The 19,297-nt window shown below is 52.1% G+C and overlaps 7 protein-coding genes across 8 annotated transcripts; 4 read left to right on the top strand and 3 right to left on the bottom strand.

Annotated features, from left to right (window-relative positions):
* Window positions 1-44: 44 nt before the first annotated feature.
* Window positions 45-1,893, bottom strand: AAFC00_003659 (uncharacterized protein; the record flags this gene model as incomplete). Its single annotated transcript, XM_069343166.1, has 6 exons — window positions 45-425; window positions 488-821; window positions 870-1,248; window positions 1,302-1,690; window positions 1,744-1,781; window positions 1,852-1,893. The coding sequence occupies 6 exons, from the start codon at window positions 1,891-1,893 to the stop codon at window positions 45-47; spliced, it is 1,563 nt and encodes a 520-aa protein (XP_069200986.1).
* Window positions 1,894-2,863: 970 nt separating this feature from the next.
* AAFC00_003658 (uncharacterized protein) lies at window positions 2,864-4,636 on the top strand (the record flags this gene model as incomplete). Of its 2 annotated transcripts, none has more annotated exons than XM_069343164.1 (1): window positions 2,864-4,636. In XM_069343164.1, one exon carries the CDS (start codon window positions 2,864-2,866, stop codon window positions 4,634-4,636), a length of 1,773 nt encoding a protein of 590 aa, XP_069200984.1. The 2 variants fall into 2 exon arrangements, with proteins under 2 accessions (XP_069200984.1, XP_069200985.1); XM_069343165.1 differs by having other exon boundaries at window positions 2,963-4,636.
* Window positions 4,637-4,753: 117 nt separating this feature from the next.
* AAFC00_003657 (uncharacterized protein) lies at window positions 4,754-6,496 on the bottom strand (the record flags this gene model as incomplete). The annotated part of the gene is made up of 3 exons (XM_069343163.1): window positions 4,754-4,971; window positions 5,068-6,188; window positions 6,246-6,496. The coding sequence occupies 3 exons, from the start codon at window positions 6,494-6,496 to the stop codon at window positions 4,754-4,756; spliced, it is 1,590 nt and encodes a 529-aa protein (XP_069200983.1).
* Window positions 6,497-6,978: 482 nt separating this feature from the next.
* On the top strand, window positions 6,979-8,109 carry AAFC00_003656 (uncharacterized protein; the record flags this gene model as incomplete). The annotated part of the gene is made up of 1 exon (XM_069343162.1): window positions 6,979-8,109. One exon carries the CDS (start codon window positions 6,979-6,981, stop codon window positions 8,107-8,109), a length of 1,131 nt encoding a protein of 376 aa, XP_069200982.1.
* Window positions 8,110-8,216: 107 nt separating this feature from the next.
* On the bottom strand, window positions 8,217-9,255 carry AAFC00_003655 (uncharacterized protein; the record flags this gene model as incomplete). The annotated part of the gene is made up of 3 exons (XM_069343161.1): window positions 8,217-8,287; window positions 8,344-8,888; window positions 9,065-9,255. 3 exons carry the CDS (start codon window positions 9,253-9,255, stop codon window positions 8,217-8,219), a joined length of 807 nt encoding a protein of 268 aa, XP_069200981.1.
* A 2,190-nt stretch (window positions 9,256-11,445) lies between these two features.
* On the top strand, window positions 11,446-12,319 carry AAFC00_003654 (uncharacterized protein; the record flags this gene model as incomplete). The annotated part of the gene is made up of 2 exons (XM_069343160.1): window positions 11,446-11,544; window positions 11,627-12,319. The coding sequence occupies 2 exons, from the start codon at window positions 11,446-11,448 to the stop codon at window positions 12,317-12,319; spliced, it is 792 nt and encodes a 263-aa protein (XP_069200980.1).
* A 1,494-nt stretch (window positions 12,320-13,813) lies between these two features.
* Window positions 13,814-15,894, top strand: AAFC00_003653 (uncharacterized protein; the record flags this gene model as incomplete). The annotated part of the gene is made up of 5 exons (XM_069343159.1): window positions 13,814-14,060; window positions 14,649-15,059; window positions 15,112-15,472; window positions 15,535-15,792; window positions 15,846-15,894. The coding sequence occupies 5 exons, from the start codon at window positions 13,814-13,816 to the stop codon at window positions 15,892-15,894; spliced, it is 1,326 nt and encodes a 441-aa protein (XP_069200979.1).
* Window positions 15,895-19,297: the final 3,403 nt, after the last annotated feature.

The raw sequence follows: 19,297 nt of genomic DNA, 5'->3' as shown, positions 1-19,297 counted from the left end.
AGATCGACTTAGCAGTCAGCGTGTCTACCCGACATCCTGGCATCTTAGGACATGGCTTGATCTCTAATCCTACTCAATAATGGAGCGGTCTCGCCGTCATCATCCTTTCCTGCTGGATAGGGTAGTCTCTTATAAGCTCCATCGCTAACAGCGCCGACCCTCCATGTGCCGGCCTTCTTGGCTTCTTTGAAAAAGGTCTGGTTCTCCTCAAAACTACGATTACCACTTTCCGGCAGATAGAAATATGTCATAGTTCCGGCGAAGAGGTTTGTCACGCCGAAAACTAGGAAGAGCCAGTACTCCAAGTTGTTGAACATAATCGGGGTAAGGAGTGTGACGGCGAAGTTAGCAAGACCCCATATAATGACACTGATCGCGGTGCCCTGCGCACGCGCCGAGGTTGGGAAGATCTCTGTTGGGATGAGCTTGACGATTTGTTAGTCACAACAAGGATAGATGGGCATAAAAGCATCATGTTCAAACTCACCCAAACGGTCGCGAGCCAGCCAATGCCAAACGCTCCTGTTGCAATGAACAGCGTGACGACTCCTGGAACCGCAGGAGCCATGACTGGAATTTTTAGCTCATCCGCGTTAAATGCTAGGCCACCGAAGATGGTAAGAAGGAAGAAAGAGATGCTCAGCACAGCTGAGCCACCGAGTAACAAACTTCGTCGACCTACAGCATCGATCAGCAGCCAGGCAAGAGTCATGAGAATGAGATAAGAGACGTAATTGCCCATGGTCAGGTATTCTGCAATGACCGTATTGAACCCGAGCAGCTCAAGGATCTGTGGGCCATAGACAGATACTGCGCCATACCTGCAAGCTGTCAGCAGTGTCAAACACATCAGAAGTATCTTATCGTACCCTGTCAATGCCTGGTTGATCTGTCCCATGACTGTTATTATTGTGGGATGGAATTGCGGATGGCTAGGCTTCAGGAGCATATCCAGGTAGCCAACAGATTCCGAGGACTCTCGCTCATGGAGCTCGGTCAGCTCATCGCACTTCTCCTCGGCATCGTCCTGTCCGTAAATCTGCACAAGCGCATGCATTGCATCATCTTTGCGCTCGTGGGAGATCAGCCAACGAGGGGACTCCGGTAGTCTCTCGATGAATGCAAGAAGTAAGACTGGGTATATCTGCATCACGATGATTGGAACGCGCCATGCCCATTGGTCTTCTTTGCCTAGCAATCTAGTGAGGCCAAGGTTGATGGCAAAAGCCATGTTGAGACCGAATATGTCTGGAGTGGTCAGTTTCATTGTCCTCCACGATAAATCGTAACTTGTAGCATACTCATCTGGAACTCTTGGGCTAGCGCTTTGCCACGAGACTTGTCCTCACTCAGCTCCGAAGAGTATATCGGCACAACACTGTCAACACCTCCAACACCAAGACCCATAATGATTCTACCGGCAAACATCACCGCAAGGGCACCACGAGTGTAGCCAAGCCCAGCAATGAACATGAAAAGATTGCCCAGCGATGATGTCGCCAGGCAGCCAAACAGAGCAGGCTTTCGGCCATACCTATCTGCGATTTCGGAGAATATGACTGCTCCTACCGCTGTTCCCAGATAGTAGATGGATACAATCACACCAACCAAGGCATCCTCTGCACCAATCCCCATGGTTTTGAGATAGTCGTGATTTGTGTTAATCAACGACATCATCCCCTGGTCGTAACTAAATCGGTGAGATTAGGCTTTAACATATTACTTCAGGCCGTCTAGACTCACCCATAGAGGGCAATCGCTGTTGAGGAGAACAGCACAACCTAGAAGATGATCAATCGCTACATCCGAGAGATCTAAATGGTATCTACGTCTGGCGTAATAATGGCTTACCTGCTTCACCTTATCGTTGTAGAACTCCTTTGCCAACTCCATCTTGCCGTAGGTATTCGGCAGCAATGCCCGATGAAGCGCGTACAGCAACACGTGCGATCCTTTGGGGAGAGAACGAGTATGGAAGACGGTGAGTTGCTCATAATAGAAAGCAGGGCAAGACCGTTCTATAAGGCGTCTACACGATACGGGTTGTAGGTGCGATGACGCACGGCGTGCATACAATCAAAGCAGCCAGTCCACCAATGTGACTATATAGCGGGGCTAGCAAAGCACACATGATTGCAAGAAAGCCACCAAAGTTATTCGGCAAGTCTATGAAGTGAAAACTGCAAAATTCAAGGAAGCACAGGGGGTTGATTATATGGCTCCTGAAGAAGTGCAAGATCTGGGACCAATTTTGTGTTGAATTCCCGACCTGCATTAGACAGGAGATACATGGGTATGTAGGTAGGTAACCACCTCCGAACGCTCAGAGGTGCCTGCTTTAGTGTAGCTTAAGCAACCCCATGTTGCACCATATAAGCTGCGATCGACAGTCTTAAACACGGAGAGCCGTGTTTCTCACAGGATCGAATCATCTCGTTAGCGGTCGGGAAACCTGCCCCAGGTAGCTTTCTTTTACTTGGCCAACGTCGGCGTACCACTCAAGTCGTCCCCATGTCTGACTGCACTTGCTCTCATGGCAAAGAAGTATCAAAAGGCGTAGGTTAACCGAGCATTTATTTTCGTGTCTGCTTCAATATTTATTAGTTTCCCTCGAGTCACAAGGTATTTTACATATATTTGTATCTGGTTGAAGAATCACAGCGTATACACATTTCTAGATACTTGACTCTGACAGTCCTGACTGAATTGGTATCTACCTTGCTCTCGACCATCTACTTGCCACAATTCTGCGTCCTGGACGCCATCTCACTTCTTGAAGGCACCTGCATGATACAGCACGAGAAAACCGGATAGGCCAATTGTCAGCGGAGAAGCAAGCATGGCTTCACTTAAGGCGCTCATCATGCATAAACCACATCCCTTCATACTTGCTTCGATATTGTCGTCGTTTGGCGGTTTGCTCTTTGGCCTAGACACAGGATGTATAGGTCCGATCACCACCATGCCGCAATTCCTCGAGTACTTTGGCTCCTTTACCTCGACTGTGCACGGTGTATTGGTCTCTTCGATCCTGATTCCGGCTTCCGTAACATCGTTCTTCGCAGGTAGCGTTGCAGACAAGCTGGGACGTGTTCTTGCGATCAGCATAGGAGGGTTCATTTTCTGTCTGGGAACTGCTCTGGAGGCAGCGGCGCAGAACCTGGCCATGTTGTTCGTTGGAAGATGCATCACTGGTGTTGGAGAAGGTCTCTTCCTCAGCACACTTGTGGTGTATGTCATTGAGATATCACCTGCGCGACAGCGCGGTGTTTTGGCCAGCGTGCAGCAGCTTCTCGTCTCAACAGGCATATGCGTTGGGTACTTTGTTTGCTATGGCACCGTGAGAGCGGGCGACTCCAGTCTGGGGTGGCGACTACCATTCGCACTGCAGAGTTTCCTGGCATTTTGCTATGCTACCAGTGTGATCCTGATCATGCCACCGAGTCCCCGATGGCTCAAGACTAAGGGTAGATTCGAGGAGGCCAGCAGGGCCTGGGATCGACTAGGCGTTGCAGACGCCGAACGGGAGAAGGAGTTCGACGAACCGCTCGAGCAAGGGCATGCATCCTCGCATAATCGTTCAAAACACGGAATTGTGCAGGAACATGGAGCACCAGGCTTCATGGCCATGGAGCCAGAGAGTCTGGCCTTGACACCAATGCGCTCCAACCAGATGCACGCTATCCCAACAACAGGACCATCAAAGTCGATGCAGCCTCCGACAAGCTCCTCGGCCAACGGCGAGATTAGCGAAAGCAGCAGCAACAGCAGCAGCAACAGCATCAACAACAGCAGCAGCTGGCTCCGAGTCTTCCACTCCAGCGTGCGCAGGCGCACTCTCCTCGCAGCTTTCATGATGGGCATGCAACAACTCTCCGGCATCGACGGAGTGCTATACTACGCGCCCCTCCTATTCCAGCAAGCAGGCCTGAGCTCGTCGACATCCAGTTTCCTCGCATCCGGCATTTCCGCCCTCCTCATGCTCCTCATCACCATCCCAGCCTTCCTGTACGCCGACGCATGGGGACGACGAACCAGCACGCTGGCCGGCGGCCTGCTGCTCGCAACATGCATGTTCATCATCGGCGCCCTGTACGCTTCACACGCCGTCCACCCGACGCACGGCGCAGGCCGCTGGGCCGTCGTCGTGCTCATCTACATCTTCGCCCTCGCCTTCTCCGCCACCTGGGCGCTGCACATCAAAGTCTACGCGTCCGAGATCCAACCGCTCGCGACCCGAGCGCCCGCGACGAGTCTGGCGCAGAGCGCCAACTGGATCGTCAATTTCGTCGTCGCGCTCACGACGCCCGTGTTTCTGGCGCATTCGAGCTTTGGCGTTTATTTCCTCTTCGGCGTGGCTAGTTTGTTGACGGTCGCGGTCTGTGCTGTCCTGATGCCTGAGACGAGAGGGAAGACTCTCGAGGAGATTAGTGCGGCGTTTGAAAAGAAGGGTGCGAATGGTGCTGGTGCTGGTCTTGGGGCTGGTGGTGGTGGCGGTGGTGCAGTCGCTTCTGTCAGGAGGGAAAAGGTCAGGATCGGGGAGGCGCTGGGGAGATTGAGTAGACGGATCGTACAAGGGGGTGCGGGCAGCTCGAGCAGCAGCGGCACGCGAGCGGCGAGGCCTAGTAGTGGTTGAGTCGAGATGCGGCTTCGAAATCTTTCTTATGGATACGAAGATCATGACAGCAGCAAATTGAGACAAAGTGATAGGATTGGAAAGAGACTTTGCTGTAAGAATTCGATCCCTTCTCATCTACGGAAGCCCCAACCTCGGACGTTCGCTCCTCTTCGTCCTCTGCAGACGAATCAACTTGTCCATGTGCGTGTTCCAGCTATCGCGGAAAACCTCCTCTGAGAAGCGCTTCGCGCTCTGTCGCGCTCGCTTCCTCATGGCTAGGGTGTCGGACTCGGGGAGTGAGAGCGCGCGGTGATAGCCATCTGCGAACTCGTCGGCGGATCTCGCGTGGAAACCTGATGGCATGTCAGCTTTTGCTCGTTTCTCTCTTGTGTTCGTCGATGCATGCATCGCAAGAGGCTGAAAAAGAAAGAAAAAGAGCTCTCGCTTACCTGTGCGTTGGCCGTCGATAGGCACGACAATGTCAATCTTCGGACCTCCACTGTCGTCAACGACACTGATCAGACCGGCGGCTTGATACTCGACGACGCCGATGCCGAAGTGTTCGTTCCACATGCCGTTCACGCCGACCCAGCTGGTGCGCAGGGCGTCCAGGATCTGAGACCATTTGGCGTTGATGACGAAGTCGACCTGCTCCGACACGTGGTGTTCCTGGGCGAGCACACGGAGCTTGTAGACGAGCATCTTGTCCTTTTCGTCTCGCACTGAGCCGACCAGCACCAAGCGTGGTCCGGTGGCGGACTTGTATTCCGGGTGTGTCCTGAGGAGCTTTGCAAAGGCGATGATGATGTTCTGGTGGTCCTTTTCGGGACGGAACTGCGCAATGTATAGCAGGTTCTTTTTCCTGCTCTTTTCGCTCTCCTCGCTCACCTCTATAGCTTGCTCCAGCTCTTCGACCGCCACTGGGGGAAAGACGACAAAGGTGCCGGGGGTCCACTTTCTCTTTTGTCGAGTGGGTGCCCAGAGGGACCTGATGTGATTTTGGGTCCAGGTCGAGTTGGTCATGACAACGTCGATCTCGCCTCCGATCCAACTGTAGAGTTTTGCGAAGAGGTTCCAGTAGTTGCGCTTGACTGTGCCCTTCCAGCCTTGACCCAGACCCGCGTTGACACCTCTTCCTCGTTCGTCGTCCAAGCTGCTCAGCATGTCCGTGGAGATTGTGGGATAGTGTACGTAGGCGCCAGTAGGCACATGTGGGAACAGAAATGTGGAAAAGGCCAGAGTGAAGGCATAGCCCATAGTGTCGATGAAGATATCAGGAGCCATGAGATGAAAGGCATCCCAGGCGACAATCAGACTGCCGATGCTCTGGCCCAGAAGGGTGAAGTGTGGCCATCTACTCGCCAGGAGGAAATCTCTCGTGCTCAGATAGAGAAAAGTGATCCTCGGGGCATGAAGGGGAATGTTGAAGCGGTTCTTGACATTAGAAATAATGGCGTCTTCGTCCACGTCGTGGTCTCCGGTATAGACGACACAGACGGCCTTTGGATAGCGTTCTTGGGTTGCACGTATAGCCGCCCACAAGACTCGCTCACCACCTCCTCCTGCATTGCTTGATGGTGAATCAGTTGCAGATCGAGCTGGATTGTGGTTTCTTCTATAAACCTACCAGAAAGGATGGAAGAAGCCGACTATGCCTTCCCAATCACGATCAGGACTGTCTACGGGGCGAGATCCCGGTGTTTTGTCAGTGTTCTCGGCCTCCTCGGCGGCGGCTCGACTCAGCATCAGACTGCGTTTCTGCTCCGTCTTGCTGCGCACATGCTTGCCCACCTGTCTGCCGCAATAACGGATCAGCTGTGGAAAGGTCAAGACAGCAAGCAGCGATGCCGCCGCCAGAGTGATGAGGGTGACGAGCATGGCTGTCGGAAGGACTGATATTTCGTCTATATACAGAGCTCGACACACGCCAGCAGACTCATCGCAATGTTTTATGTTCTGTACTTTGAGAAGGACAGAACGATGTGGTTGGAGAAACAAGGCACTGTTTCTGTATCCAAGTAATTGTCCTTGACTTACGTGTTTCGTGTTCCCGAGCCCTGTGACGTGATCTCTCGGCCAGGGTCACTGCGGCATGAAAATCATCTGACATGAAACACGGCTAGCTCTTTAATGCTGCTAAAGAAAAGTGTCTCCGAGTTGTCTTTGATGCATGTTGACATGTTCTCGTTGCTCGTCTTCGGCTGCATCTGATACTGATGCCTTCGTGTTTTCTGACTCGCTGATCGATTGTTCGTGTCCCTTCTGGATCTGGAAAGTGCATGTCTGGAATACACCTCATGATTGAGGAATAGAGAGAAAAAGGAAAAATACATAAAATACAAAAGTATCACACCACCGCCATGTCATTCATGAGGCCGCTGGTTCGGCCTGGCCGGCGTCCCATCTTCGCCCTTCCTGTTACCCAGCGACCGTCTGCCTACCAAGTACCTCTCGCGTCACGATCCTTGTCCATCAGGGCCATCGTCGACGACCTCAATGTCTCGTCGGCGGTCGCCCTTCTCCCGGCTTCGGCCATGGAGGCTTTGCACACCATTGGCCTGCCCTGGTGGGCTGTCTTTCCCTTGTCCGCCGTACTCATCAGGACACTAGTGGTGTATCCGCTGTTCCAGAAGCCCGTACGCAAGGCACAGCTCGAGCGCATAGCAATCGGCCCTCTGGTGGATGCGGAAATGGGATTCCGCAGGCGGCAGATACGAAAGGCACACCTGCTTGTTCCTCAGAACAAGCTGAAGACGTATGTCGCCCGCTGGCTGATCAGCAGACGCCTGCGCACCTCTATGTTCAACCAAGCCACGCTTTCCCCGAGGCGCTTCGCCAGCATCTTCACTCTCATCGCAGTCTCCGACGGCATCAGGAGACTGAGCGGGCACAAAGAGGGTCTCCTGCGCATCTTTCTGGGTCCGTTCGACCGACTATCCGCCTCACCTGCTCCGGCAAGCGAACAGAACCCACTTCTCGATCAAGCAAACATCGGTCACACCTCGACAACGGCAGATACGGCAGCGACAGACACAACACTCCAAGCCTCGGCCTCCAATCTCGCCATCGACTCACCCTGGTTCGAGCACGATCTCTTGATCGACGGTCTGCCCTGGTGTACCGATCTCACCGCGGCGGACCCCACTCTGGTGCTGCCCTTTGTCTTCTCGGCCACTTGGTTCGCCAGTGTCTACTTTGCACCTCGCTTGCAAGGTGTCAATGGCCAGACGGGACCGACCAACATGCAACGCATCCTCATGACCGTTGCCATACTGTCTATATTCCCAGCTCTGCAGATGCCCGTCGCACTCCTGATGTACCTGACCACCAACTTATGGGTGAACACTATCCAGAGCAGGTGGTTGACGTACATTATGCCCGTCCGACGAGTCCCAACCGCTTGTCCGAGACCTGTGCATACATCATCCATGCGAGAACTCGCAGACGACGCTAGCGAGTTCGAGGTCGCCAGCTCGCGCACTAGACGATAGAGAGATCGCCGTCAATACCTCTTGTTCCAACTTTATATGTATAACATTGTGCTATCTACCTAGAGACAGAATATCCACCCCGTACATGTCACCAAGCTTCGACTCATTCATGCCTGCTGTCCGGCTGCAGGTACGCTCTTCCTCCTCACGTCCTCGGCCACATTCTCGACGACATCGACTGTGGATATAAAGTCAGCGACCACATCGCGGGCGAGAATTGAAAAGGGTACTCACCCATGAAACCACCACCGAGCAAAATAGCCGGCTCCTCGAGGCTGTGGTGCTCGTAGCTCAACGTGCCCACACCACCAGCGTCAAGGATCAAAGCCGGGTTGTCAGCAATGTTCCTGCCGACCCACCTACCCGCGAATGCGCGAAGGATATGACCGTGCGCAACGATCAGAACATCGTATGGTTCTGCAGAGCCCACAGGCTGACCCATGGCATGCGCGTGCCACTTTTCCCGGATCTCCTTGATCAACTCGTCCAGTCGCGCGGTGATCTGCGCTGGTGATTCTCCCCCTGGACAGCCATCTTGCCAGATGTCCCACGGCGGCAGACCGTCTCTCTCCCGCTGCGCCTTGATCTCTTTGGACGTGATGCCCTCGTAGTCACCGTAGTTCCATTCGCATACTGCTTCGGTCACTTCGACCTTGGCATTGGTGCGACAGTTGTCGCTGCCGGAGGTCGACGAGGGGTCTGCCCATGGCATTGCGTCTTTGCAGCCCAGATCCAACAGCTCGAGGGTACGCTGAGCACGTTTGCGAGGGGAGACATATCTGTTGCGGAGTCCACAGTCAGTATGATCATGTCGGATCAATGGGTTCAGGGTAGATGTGCATGTCGCGGATGCATCGGCTTGGTCGTTTTGCACCTTTCCGTCCACGCGACCAAGCGGAGGTCATGCATGAAAGATGGGCTAAAACACAAGAGCTGGGAAAAACAAAACACATACATGTGCGCCAGATTCTTAGGCACGATCAGTCTGTCATTCCCGACCAGCGCCTTGCCCGTGGCGCGGATACGCTTCTCGCCGTTGGCCGTGAGAGGAATGTCCGACGATCCCGTGTGTCGTCCATCCAGAGACCACTCGGTCTCACCGTGTCGTACGATGAAGACTCGGGGTGTGATTTTGCGACTCGACATTTTCTGTTGTGTGGTGTCAGGTTGCAGTAGTCCCCAGTTTGGTTCTTTTCCTGGTGGTCAGGTAGTGGTAGTAATAGTTGTTGTTTTGTCGCAGCAGCAGAAAGCGATGACGCAAGTACCGTGCAGTTCAAAGCTCCAAAGTCAGAAAAGCCAAAGATCACTGTACCGCGCAGTATATCCTCTACCTTACCTTACCTCAGATAGCAAGAAACATATAATAAGACCAGACGATCAATCACTTAGCTAGCTGATCGCTCTTTTCTTTCACGAAATTCTCAAATGCACAGTGCGATTAATCCCGATCCTCACCGCCGAAGACAAGCAAGAAATCACAAGGTATGTCATCGCCCGGACAAGAGTGACCTTGTCCAAGCGGGGGGAAATGGAGGGGAGTCCTCCGTCCCACTCTCTGTCTGTCTCTCTTCATCTCTCTCCGCCCCGCAGATTCACTCGGCATGGCAGACATGGTGAGACTTCGACGGGGATCCGGACTTCCGCCCGGCGAACAGCGACCGTTAAGGACGGTAGTTGTGCTGAGCCCGAGCTGGATGAACATCCGGGGGACCCTGTCCATTTCGCCTGTGTATCTATCATGTCGGTCATATCTCGAGTATATCGTGTTCGTATAATTGCGTCAAAGGAGAGCTCAGAAAAGGGTAGATTGTGTCTTTAGCATCCTTCTGTGAGCCGGTGACTTTCGCAGAGCAGAATGTGTTTATTGACTGGTGGGGTCCTTGGTAGTGTTGAGAAGAACATGTACAAGCTCCAGTAATATACAATATATCGCTGCAGAAATGATGGGTATCACACTAGATTATCTCATGTACTCAAGCATTTTCAACACCATGCGCAATCCCTACGAATATGTACTGTAGTGTACGATCAATACCTTCGCGCAGAGGCGCATATATGGTTGATCCGATCCATTCGATAATATCTTTGCCCCTGTGGTGTTAGTACTACTACAGTCAGAGATGTTGTACTGGTACTAGTACTTGTACAAGTACCATAAGGTACGTTACAGTACAAGAACTTGGTCCACGAACGTTCACTACCCATCCCGATGTGATCGTCGCGATATACCCGGTCAGGCCCCCCCAAATACCAAGCAAGGTACAGTAAGATACGGTAGCGTAGGTCTTCCCGGCTCGCTTGTTTACTTCATGAATTGGAGTGTTATAAGGTACCGTAGTCAACACTTCCTACCTTAGACAGACGGACAGCCTCAAGTCACCAAAAGTGCAGAACAATCAGATCCACCGAATCACATTGCTTTTTGACCCAACTCAGAAACACACTCTCGAAACGTGCACTCAGGTATAAAGCACATTCCATTCCCTGACCTTGATGTGCAGTCGCAAGTCCCTCAAACTTTCTATTTTGAAACGCATCAGAGTCCTTGGCACCTGCGCCTCCGCGCGTCGCGTCGCAAGGTACTGTACAGTACATGACTTTACATTACAACAGGCAGAAGGGCAAGTCTCTTGAGACGCAAGGTCAAGGTGCCTACCTTATGGCCAAGGTAAAACGCAGACGTCAACGTCCACGTCAACGCAACGCGGACGCCAAACGCCAGGGCAAGGACCGCTCGCTGCTGAAGGCGAAATTTCCCAAAACCGTTCTTTTAAACGTACTCAGCCACCCCTTCTTCTTGGCTGGCTGGCTGGCTGGCTGGCTGGGGGAGGGGTGTTGTTCGTTTTGGGATTGCGCATGGCATGTGAGATGGGACACGAAGAGTATCTTACCTAGCTAGGTGGTGAGCAGAGGGGAGGAGGTCGGGCGTTTCGTTTCGTTCTCTGACTTCTTTGTTGTTGTCTTGATCTGTTGGTCTTGCTTCGTTCACTCATTTGTCTCCCTCTCGCTGTCTGTCCCGCCCGGTCGTCCTATCTGTCGGTCTCGCGCTTCTCCGGTTCTTCGATATTTATACACACGCATCTGTGATTTTTGTGGATCTGCTGATTAAAGGGGAGGGGACACTACATGAGCTTTGTTGCACCATTTACAGTACCTCGGTGCCTTACTTTATTCCTTCCAATCAATCAAACCGTACCTTTACGGCAAATCACCTTTTTGTGTTTATTGTCGCTGCTAGCTGGCGGGCTTTGAGCATCATCACAACCGGACTTCCGTGGCACCGTCCGTTCGTGGAGTTTTATAAAATCATAATAAACATACTCGGGCAACGCGAAAATGCCTACTCTACTTTGGCAGCGAGACATCACTTCTGATGTCGACTCTGTCAAAACCACTTTTTCGGGATGGGATCAGTGCATGACAAAAGCCTACTGCGTCGGTCTCTCTCTCTTCATTTTGATATTATACCTATCACAGTAATATACCCAGCACAGTTCACTGATAAGATACAAAACAGAAATGGCCAGCTATAATCGCAATCATCGCTGGTTGTGTGATCGCCCTGTCCATCGTCTGGTGCTTAGTGCGATGCATATGCTGCGGCGCCGAGTGCTGCTGCGGATGTCTCTCCTGCTGCGCCTGCTGCGCTGATTGCTGTAATAGCGGCCGCCGTCGCAACCAAGGCTACGCGCAACCGGCACCGCAAGCTTACCAGTACCAATCTGCGCCACCTCCAATGTACGCCGCGCCGCAGTATGCGCAATTCGACACCTCCTATGGTAGCAAGGGTGCTGCTGGGACCAAATACAATGAAGATGCATTGCCTGTGATGCCGTCGTGGGAAAATTCAAGGACGGCGCGGAGTCCGTTACCCGACAATGATGTAGAGATGGATAGGCTGAACCACTTGAACAACCACCCGGCGGCGCCGATGATTCCTCCCTCGGCGCGGTACAACGATGGTGACCTGGGAACGATGGGTGGGCCACATTACCAGGATACCAGCTACAACCACACCATGCCCTCGCTCTCATACAACGATCCGTATGCCGGGTACAGCGGAGCCCAGGCACCTCACTTGCAGCAAGAGACCGGATACTCGCGACCAGGAGCATATGCTGCCCCTCCTTCGTACCGATCAACACCTCCGTCAGCTGTGGCTCCGGCAGTCGGAAGAAAGCCCGTAGAGAACTCGTGGAGGGATGTATGAGCGGCATCACAATTGGCCGCTGTAACTGGATCGTATCTGCTGGAGTTTCGCATGCAGGGTAGCATAGCGACGGATTTGGGCGAGGGCTTGTGATTTGAGGCTTGCTGGACGAGCCTGCTTGTTCGAGCAAAGTCCTGTTAATGACGGAATGCTTGTAACCTTGCATTGCCAATGAAAGAAAGCAGAGCTTGTACACGAATTGACCTCGAAACAATTCTCCTGTGCGTGTAGCACAGTCGCACAAGACAGTGTCTCTAACCCTCGATCATCATGGCATCTAAGCCAATAGCAAGCCTGTGGCTTTAGGACTGTATGCTGTGACACAAGAGCAAGACTTGTCATCTGGTGACCTACTGTGTGTTGAGATGTACAGATTTCAGAGTGATCGCTTAGCTTTTCCGTCACAACGGCTCTGATATGGGACTTCCGATAATTGAATTGTGTGCGACTTCAAGGACATCATTTTTCTCCGTTCTCTGCACAGAGTGCAGCCTTGACGCGAGCGGACTTCTTCAGCTGCCTCATAGCCCCAATAGGAAATCGCTTGTCAGTGTTGCAATTAAGACAGCGTACGATCTTGACATCAGCACACTGTTTTTTGCCTCCTTTACTACGATTCTCAAGATGCGTTACAGAGGTTTGGTCAGGAATCAGAGGCCGGTCGCATACTTTACACACAGATCGCTTGACATCCTGCCATAGTTGAATCTGAGCCTTTCGGGACACTGCTCGTAGGTGAGATATCAACAGGTTCGGTAGACCAGAATTTGCATCTGGGAAAGTGGACTCGACACCATCACCCACAGCCTGACCAGCTTGCTTTGTCGGGATGATGCCAGTCGAATCAGTCTCGCCTTTATTCGCTGCATTCAGCTGCGTTGGATCTTGTTCCGCTTTGCTAGAACTAGAATATGTTTGTTGAGTAGCCATGAAAGTGGCAACCTGGTTTAGGTAGGCTATGCGAGCATGCAAGTGTGGCGGCCCTTTTGAGACCTTGGCCTTTTTCACGCCCTTGCTGCCATTGGGTGGGCCACCTTTAGCCATTTACCGCACTGTATCTCACTTGACAAAGTGGCTGCAGATAGATATTGTAAGGTAGTGTTGAATAGCGAGACAAGGCGTAGCAATCAGTCAAAGACCAGCAACGATGCCGAGTCTGGGCTAGGGGTGGACTCGGCGCCGATACTTTTACAATATCTCACGTGATCAAATCCTGCGCGTCAAGCACAAGGGCAAGCTGAAAGTAGCTGCAACCACCTTCTCGTCCTCCTTCTGCATTCCCATCAGTCTTTCCATCGTGTTTGACTGTTTCATCCATCACATACGTGCCTTTTCTTCTCATAGCTTTTGCGATTCACGCCGTCTCCCTTGTGCGACCACCTTTCCATCAGGACTGCGTCACATATCGCGTAGTCACCAAGCCCTTATTCACTTCTTCCAACATTCAGCTACACCTTACTCGACAACCCTCTCACCTCTAACATCACCGTCAACATGTCCGCCGAAGAGGACCTAATCGACTACTCCGACGAGGAGCTCCAGACCACCGAGGCCCCAGCCACTGGAGCTGACGGCGCTGCTGCCAACGGCGAGCAGAAGAAGGGCGACCTCACCGTCACCGGTAACACTGGCGCAAAAGGCAGTTATGTCGGCATTCACTCTACTGGTTTCCGCGACTTCCTCTTGAAGCCCGAACTTCTTCGCGCAATCACCGACTGTGGATTCGAGCATCCTTCGGAGGGTTAGTCACTCATCATCCATCCTATAGCTAGCGCTTCTTTTCATCCTCCGAATGTCCGTTCATTCGTCCATCCATCCGTCTGTCCCGTCCGTCCGTCCATCCTCAGAACTTGCGCTCCGGGTCAAGGGGGAGAAGGTGGTCCGCCGCGTCGGCCACTCTAGGGCAGTCTTACTACGTCCGTGTTGCACTACATTTCGACTGTGGTGTAAACAGCGGCAGTATGATCAGCTTTGCGCATCTTGAGATGAGTATAGAAGACTGTTCCAAGCGAGCTTTCTCTTAGGAGTCAGGCACACACAGCTTGCGTCTGCAGCTACGCTATTGTGGCCTTGTCTTATGAGGGATGGTTGCCTTTCGAAAGAATGCGAGTATGCCAGTGCCGCACCACTGTTCGTGGTGTATGTTGCGCTGCGCCCTTTGCACCAGAGGATCTAGACTAGAGCAAGAGCAAGAGCAAAAGCAAGAGCAAAATGGTGGACTTTCCAGTTCCTCGCATGAAGAGACGGGCGGACGGACATGACAACGGATGCACTTTTGCTTTCCGCACCATATTTTCCGAACGATTCTGACATTACATGCGCTCTCCAGTCCAGCAAGTTTGTATTCCTCAAGCCATCTTGGGTACCGATGTTCTCTGTCAGGCCAAGTCTGGATTGGGAAAGACGGCCATCTTCGTCCTTGCCACCCTTCAGCAGATCGAACCCGTCGATGGCGAGACGTCCGTCCTCGTCATGTGCCACACTCGCGAACTCGCCTACCAGATCAAGAACGAGTACGCGCGTTTCAGCAAGTACATGCCCGAGGTGAAGACCGCCGTCTTCTACGGTGGAACTCCCATGCAAAAGGACATCGAACTTCTCTCCAGCAAGGAGACTCACCCTCACATCATTGTCGCCACCCCTGGTCGTCTCAACGCATTGGTCCGCGACAAGAAGCTTCGTCTGGGCAACATCCAGCGCTTCGTCCTCGATGAGTGTGACAAGATGCTGGATCAGATTGGTATGTTCTTGAATTCATCGATTTGTTGAAAGACCGAACTGACCACGCGTAGACATGCGTCGTGACGTGCAGGAGATCTTCCGCGCCACTCCTACCCAGAAGCAGGTGATGATGTTCTCCGCAACTCTTGCTCAGGAGACCCGCCCCATCTGCAAGAAGTTCATGCAGAACCCTCTCGAACTTTATGTCGACGACGAGACCAAGCTCACTCTTCACGGTCTCCAGCAGTACTACATCAAGATTAGCGAGGGCGAGAAGAACCGCAAGCTGAACGACCTTCTCGACGAGCTGGAGTTCAACCAGGTCATCATCTTCGTCAAGAGCACACTTCGCGCCACAGAGCTCGATAAGCTTCTCCGCGAGTGCAACTTCCCCAGTATCGCCGTCCACTCTGGGGTCAGCCAAGAGGAGCGGTAAGTCACCATCAAACTCAGGCGTTTTGCTCGCTCTCGTACAGTGCTAATATCCTTTTTAGTATCAAGCGCTACAAGGAATTCAAGGAGTTCAACAAGCGTATCTGTGTCGCTACCGATGTATTCGGACGTGGTATTGATATCGAGCGTATCAACTTGGCCATCAACTACGACATGCCTGGTGATGCTGATTCATACCTTCATCGCGTCGGTCGTGCTGGCCGTTTCGGTACCAAGGGTCTTGCCATCAGCTTCGTCAGCAGCGAGCCTGACCAGGAAGTCATGAAGAACATCGAGAAGCGTTTCGAGGTTGCCCTTCCGTGAGTAGTCCCCACTTCACCCTCACTTTGCAGCATTTACTGACTTCTTCCAGTGAGTTCCCATCTGGCGGCATCGACGCCAAGACCTACATGGCAGACTAGATTACTCCCCTTTGTGGAGTGCATCGCGCGGTTATGGTAGACGCAAGAAGTCATATTAGCAGGACAGAAAGGGGAAAAGCAACTGGCCAATAGGCGCGACATTGGTTCCCGCAAGGATAAGGTTCAGAATGCGAATTACGATGTACTTTAAGGTTATGATCATCTTGAACAAATTGCCTGGCAATCGCTTTTGACCTGTGACGTTTTGTTGTAAGCACTGATATTAAGATGTCCGGAATCCAATTAGACCTTTCCCGTCCATGTAGATTATGAGGGCGGCGCGAAAGGTGCAGCAAATGCGTGGGAGCCTCATTGCAATGACGGCTCATCGAGGTACAGTACAGTAATCACTGGCCCCCCCCTAAACCTGGTTCCTGGTCCACGTTCATGACACGCGAGAGAATGTCTCAACATCCAAGGTAAGGTACACATATATCACCGGCCTAGCAGAAACCCACCCGCACATGCTGCACAGTACCTCGCGGTGCGAACCGCCACCGGAGCGTTGGCTCGCGAACGGCGTCTTCGCAGAATGACAGACGGCAGCGGCGCCGCGGCAAATGCGTCCATACAGTTTCAGCAAAGCAAAGGAAAAAAAGAAAAGGTACAAGGATGAAAAAATAATGATATTATTCCCGGAACTACATTTGAGCGAATTGGACGTCTGCCGCACTCTTTCCCCTTGGAAGGATTGAAGGATTGAGTCTCATCTTGCACGTAGGATTTCACATACACATTTACTCTCGTTCCGCTCACATGTGGCACGATTTCTAATTCTGAATGGGGATGCCGACCAGATAACGGTAGTTTGGTAGGTACGGCAAGGTACTGTCACAATACGTACAGCAAGGTACTGTACTTGCCTTGGCGGAGAACAAGGATCGACTCAACATCGAATGGTTGCTCTCGTTAAATCCGAGGAGCGGACTCTTGCTGTGCCTTGAACCAGTGGTGATTGTCGTCCTGTACGTAAACATGTGTAGCACAGTGCTGAGCAATAATGCTAGTTTTGGACCCATCTGGATGAAATTCAAAATGGCGACAGGTTGGTATATCGAAAAGAGAAGACGTCTGCCTCTCTCTCTTTCTCTCTCTCTGTTCCGCTAGGACTTGCCCGAGAGACACTGTACAGTACATAGAGTAGTTAGTAGTTGGCTGGCCAGATCAATTTTTATGTTCCAAGCTATCTACATTAATTCCGGGTGTCATGTTTCAGTTCGGCACGTTCATCTACGATCATTGTCGCGGACGCAATGGAACACTAGTGGGTTAGTATGTTTTTCTTACTTTCTTCCTTCTTCTTTCTGGATCCTCCTGTGAGTGTGTCTTTCGACGACCCGGCGTGCAAGTGAAGATCACATCTACGTCGAGGTCGTGGTCGTCGTGGACGTAGGTCTAAGAGAAAGCATGAATAATCTCTTAGTGGGATGTGCAGCGTCCGAAACAGAACATTGCTTTTTGCTTTACTTAGAAGTCTGCGACTCATGTTACAGGATGAAGCTAAGCCTGGTCAGACAAGTTCACAAAGCCGAATACAGGGATGACGGAGCGAGCCATGTTTCAATCTACTGCTGCACTTCTTGCTGCAGATGCATGTCTTATCGGAGTTACTTGACATGGCCTGTGTGTTAAGGTAAAGGTACAGCACTGCAACGCACGGCAGGGTAGGTACTGTATGCAAAAGATAACTCGGGAAGACGGTCAAACGCGTGGGCGCCACACCGACACGCGGCAAGCACACAAGAACGCGGCATGCCTGGGCACGTTCATTGGTTCTTCCTCATCAACCTCTCATTTCGCTTTACATTGCTCGACACGCCTCTAGATAGTGAATCTGGGTACGGAGAGTTTTCCAACCCTCGGTCACTAGCCGGTCAAAAGTCAAGGTAAACAAGAAACTTGGAAGTCCAGCACACTTGGACCGCATTTTCTGATAGGCCAGACCGTAGCTCGTGCGCAATGCGCTACTGTTACGTTAGGGGAACATAGGTAACCAACATTCGAGATCGCGGGCTCACGGATTGACTCTGATTGCGGACTTTGTGTGGTCGGACGGTCAGATCATCCGCTTCCGAGTAGGCTTATGGCAAAGAACCCTCGGTCCCACGAGCCTTCCGACGGGTCCTCCGTACATGTACAAGTACAGCACACAGCATGTCCGCTGGGGCGCTGTGGGCATAGTGTAGAAGTGCAATATGGTTACAGACGTTTCATCATCTGCGTGGGGGGAGCCGATATTAGCAGAGCCCTGTCAATGTGTAGCAAGGTCTGCTAAAAGCATCCCGGGCAAGCCTATTGATGATCATCCTCGGCCATCCCAACTGGACAAGGATGTGATAGAGATACAGTATCCGCAGTTCACGCGTGCTATGTTCATGCACACATCCGTATCTGGCCCTTCGCACAACTAGCGTCCAGAGATCGAAGGCTTTATTAAATATGGGCCTGGCAATAACAGTGTGGGGGAGAAGATTAAGTCGCCTGATCACGGCGCCAAACCATGGACACAAGCAAAAAGGGGCCCGAGCACACGAATTTAGAACAAAAATGCCATTGTGCGCCCTCCCGAGTTGGCAACGATTTCTCCTGGGAGGCACAGCGAACCATCTGTGTTCGGATAACTTTGCGTACGAAAGTGGCGTAAGTAGCGTAGCCGGCCAAGATGAATCGGAAGGCGGAACAGGCGGTGCCGCGAGATGGTCGCACGTTTACCTGGAATGGTTAGGCTGGCGGGTGACAAGTAGGAAATGGATGAAGTTTAAGAGCTTAGAATATGGTGGGCCCGGGGCTATCGCAAGGCACCGGTACAACAAGTGGCTCGTCTTGAGATTGAGATGGAATCCCATTCGACAACGCATTACTCGTTGCCAGCGGTGCAGCGAACAGATGGAGTGACCAGTCAGTTGCACAAGCTGCAACATCAGTAGATAATCAATGTCGCGGTTGTAAATATAGAAATGGTCTAAGATTAAGCAATAAACTCCCTAAATCAACGTCTGCAACCAAGCACATACTGCATGATTTCATTGGGAGTGCATTTTTTTATGCTCAGATTACCGCCTGCCGCCCAGCCTGCAGAGACGCGCATCATCTGCGCATTGTAAGGGTACTTGCGCAGTTGCAAAGTGAATTGAGGGTGCTTGACCGTCCACCACACATACCGCGAGAACACATACTCCCACCCCCAAATCGCCCTTTGCCCATCGCCCGCCCATGCATTCGACTCGTTGTGGAAGCGGCTAGGCGTCAAGAACCAAAGGAAATTTCCAAGACCCGACTTCTTTCCCCTCCGCTCTTTCCACGCCTTGGAAAACCCGTTTGTCGAGCGTTTAGATCTTTGACACTGACATCAATAACACCTCATTATCTCTGGCCTCGACTTTTGCTTCGGACTCTTCCTGCT

This window comes from Neodothiora populina (genome assembly GCF_041146345.1).
Source record: "Neodothiora populina strain CPC 39397 chromosome Unknown canker_contig_16, whole genome shotgun sequence".
Classification (NCBI taxonomy): Eukaryota; Fungi; Ascomycota; class Dothideomycetes; order Dothideales; family Dothioraceae; genus Neodothiora; species Neodothiora populina.
This window is presented reverse-complemented; position numbering and strand designations above follow the sequence as displayed.